This window comes from Sinocyclocheilus rhinocerous, unplaced genomic scaffold (assembly GCF_001515625.1).
Source record: "Sinocyclocheilus rhinocerous isolate Xijiao unplaced genomic scaffold, SAMN03320098_v1.1 scaffold1254, whole genome shotgun sequence".
In the NCBI taxonomy this organism is placed as follows: Eukaryota; Metazoa; Chordata; class Actinopteri; order Cypriniformes; family Cyprinidae; genus Sinocyclocheilus; species Sinocyclocheilus rhinocerous.
Window position 1 is genome coordinate 717,170 of NW_015643643.1, and position 2,361 is coordinate 719,530.

The window sequence follows — 2,361 nt, forward strand, 5'->3', positions numbered from 1 at the left end:
TTAATTTTCATTTTTAGGTGAACTAACCCTTTAATGTTATGAAGCGGAAGAGAATAGATTTTTGAATAAAGTCGTTATTTTTGTTTTCTTTACGCACAAAAAGTATTCTCGTAGCTTCATAAATTTACGGTTGAACCACTGATGTCACATGGACTATTTTAAGAATGTCTTTACCACCTTTCTGGGCCTTGAATGTGCTAGTTCTGTTGCTGTCAGAAAGCTCTCGGATTTCATCAAAAGTTTCTTAATTTGTGTTCTGAAGATGAACAAAGGACTTACAGGTTTGGAACAACATGAGGGTGAGTAATTAATGACAGAATTTTCATTTTTGTGTGAACTATCCCAAAAATGGGTCACTAACAAAACATTTACTTAAATATTGAAGCTTTATGTTTCAAAAAATTTATTTTATCTGTATTTTTGAATGGCTGTTAATGAAGAAAAATTATTTTGGGATCCAGATGGTGTAGTTACAATATGTCAGTAGGGGCAACTGGACCATGCTAACCAGCCAAACATTGGTGGAGTCAATTTACATAACATTTGTGCACCAGATGCTTTTTAAATTTTATATAAAATCCTCTATTTCAAAAATACTGAAATCTTTAAGTGGAGCAAAGGTTTTTTTTTGTTTTTTGTTTTTTTTACATGCACTCATGTTCCAAAGCACTATATAAACAATATACTGATGAAATGTCTCTGAAAGATGTATGATTCTTGCAGAAGTCTAGTGATTTACAGTATGACAGGATTGTCATTGTTATTTGCAAGTTTTGTCCCTTAAAACCACATATTTCTCTTTCCCTCCCAGTCAGTTTCACATGATATTGCTGCAGCAGAGGGGCAGAAGTCTTTTAAATGCTTTCTTAAAGTCCTCATTAAAGATGGTGTATATTAGCGGATTGATGAGGGAATTGAGGTATCCGAGCCAGGTGAGGAAATCTGTGAGTACAGCGGAAGTGCTGCAGTTCGGGCAAATATTCACAATCACCTCCTTCAGGAAGAACGGCAACCAACAAACCACGAAGGCTCCCAGGATTAGTCCAAATGTCAAAGCCGCCCGTCTCTCCCTGGCCCCTGGGTTCCTGCGGACTTTGATGAGATTACCTGATGAAGAAGTAATACGCATCCTTTCCCCATCTGTCGACGGATCGGAAAATGACTTCTCGACTGGGCAGAATGTGTCAGGACTGAGGGCGATGTCTTTATCGGAGCTCATTCCAGGAAGCAAGACGCTGCTCACTGTCTGTTTGACTAATCGGCTGCTCCCTCGACGGTTACGCAGCGTCTCCGCTGCCTTGTAGATCTTGTAGTAAAGAACCAAAATGAGGGTCAGTGGAATATAGAATGCTCCGAAAGTGGAGTAGACAGTGAAAGCCACATGGTCGTGCTCAATCAAGCAGTCCATGACTTCCCTTTCCCCATCTTTGTGTTCCAAAGGGAATTTCCTCAACACTAAAGGTGGTAGAGACACCAGCACAGACAGTGTCCACAGGGCCAAAATGGTTATGATTGCTCTTTTATATGTGCGTTTCTGGGAATAGGCCACGGCATCGGTAATGGCGCGGTATCGATCAAGGGCAATGGCGGCTAGGTGTAAAATTGAGCAAGTGCAGCACGTAACGTCGACACCCAACCAAAGGTGACACACGATCGGACCGAGAACCCACGTCTCTTCTGCTATGTACACAATGCTGACGGGCATCACCAGAACAGCTACTAGAAGGTCTGTCACAGCTAGAGAGCAGATGAGGTAGTTGGCTGGTTGGTGGAGTTTGTGGGTGATCAGGATAGCAGTGATGACCAGGGAGTTGATGGCGGTGGTCGCCACAGCCAGGAAGGAGAGAGTCAGGGAGAGGAGGATCTTACTGGGACTCATCTTGCTGGCCAGAACATCAGAGAGATCCACTGATGAGCAGTTGATGGGGTCCATGGTGAAAGTACGGTTGTGGCCTGTAAGGGATGGATAAAGAAAAAGTATGAGCAAGAGCAAAACTCATTTCCGTTGGAAAAAGAAAACACACTGACTTTGCAATTTACATTGATATCATGAAGTGTGAAATTAAAAACATGTTAATACCAACACAAGTCTTAAATCAGTCAAACCATGACACAACTCTGGAGAATTTGTGTTATATAACCTCATTATTTTAGTGGGTATTTCTTGAATTTATTTCCCATGTGTTAATTTTTATAAATGACTCTAGCAGACAGATTTCAAAACAGATTGTATTTATAAGAAAATCATAGTAAAACTGACATATAAACATGTCTTTATTATTTATTAATTCAATACATTTTTATATTATCTACAATAATATTGTTTAACTGTCCCCCCCCCCCCCTTTTTTTATACCCAAC

The 2,361-nt window shown here is 40.4% G+C and overlaps 1 protein-coding gene across 1 annotated transcript in view; it reads right to left on the reverse strand.

Moving 5' to 3' along the window:
- Nucleotides 1-564: 564 nt before the first annotated feature.
- LOC107757656 (5-hydroxytryptamine receptor 1F-like) overlaps nt 565-2,361 on the reverse strand; it is a 13,966-nt gene continuing 12,169 nt past the window's right edge. Inside the window, exon 2 of the mRNA XM_016575216.1 lies at nt 565-1,953. Within this exon, the coding sequence (XP_016430702.1) occupies nt 818-1,933 (1,116 nt within the window). The 5' untranslated portion in view covers nt 1,934-1,953 and the 3' untranslated portion in view covers nt 565-817. The remainder of the gene's footprint in view (nt 1,954-2,361) is intronic.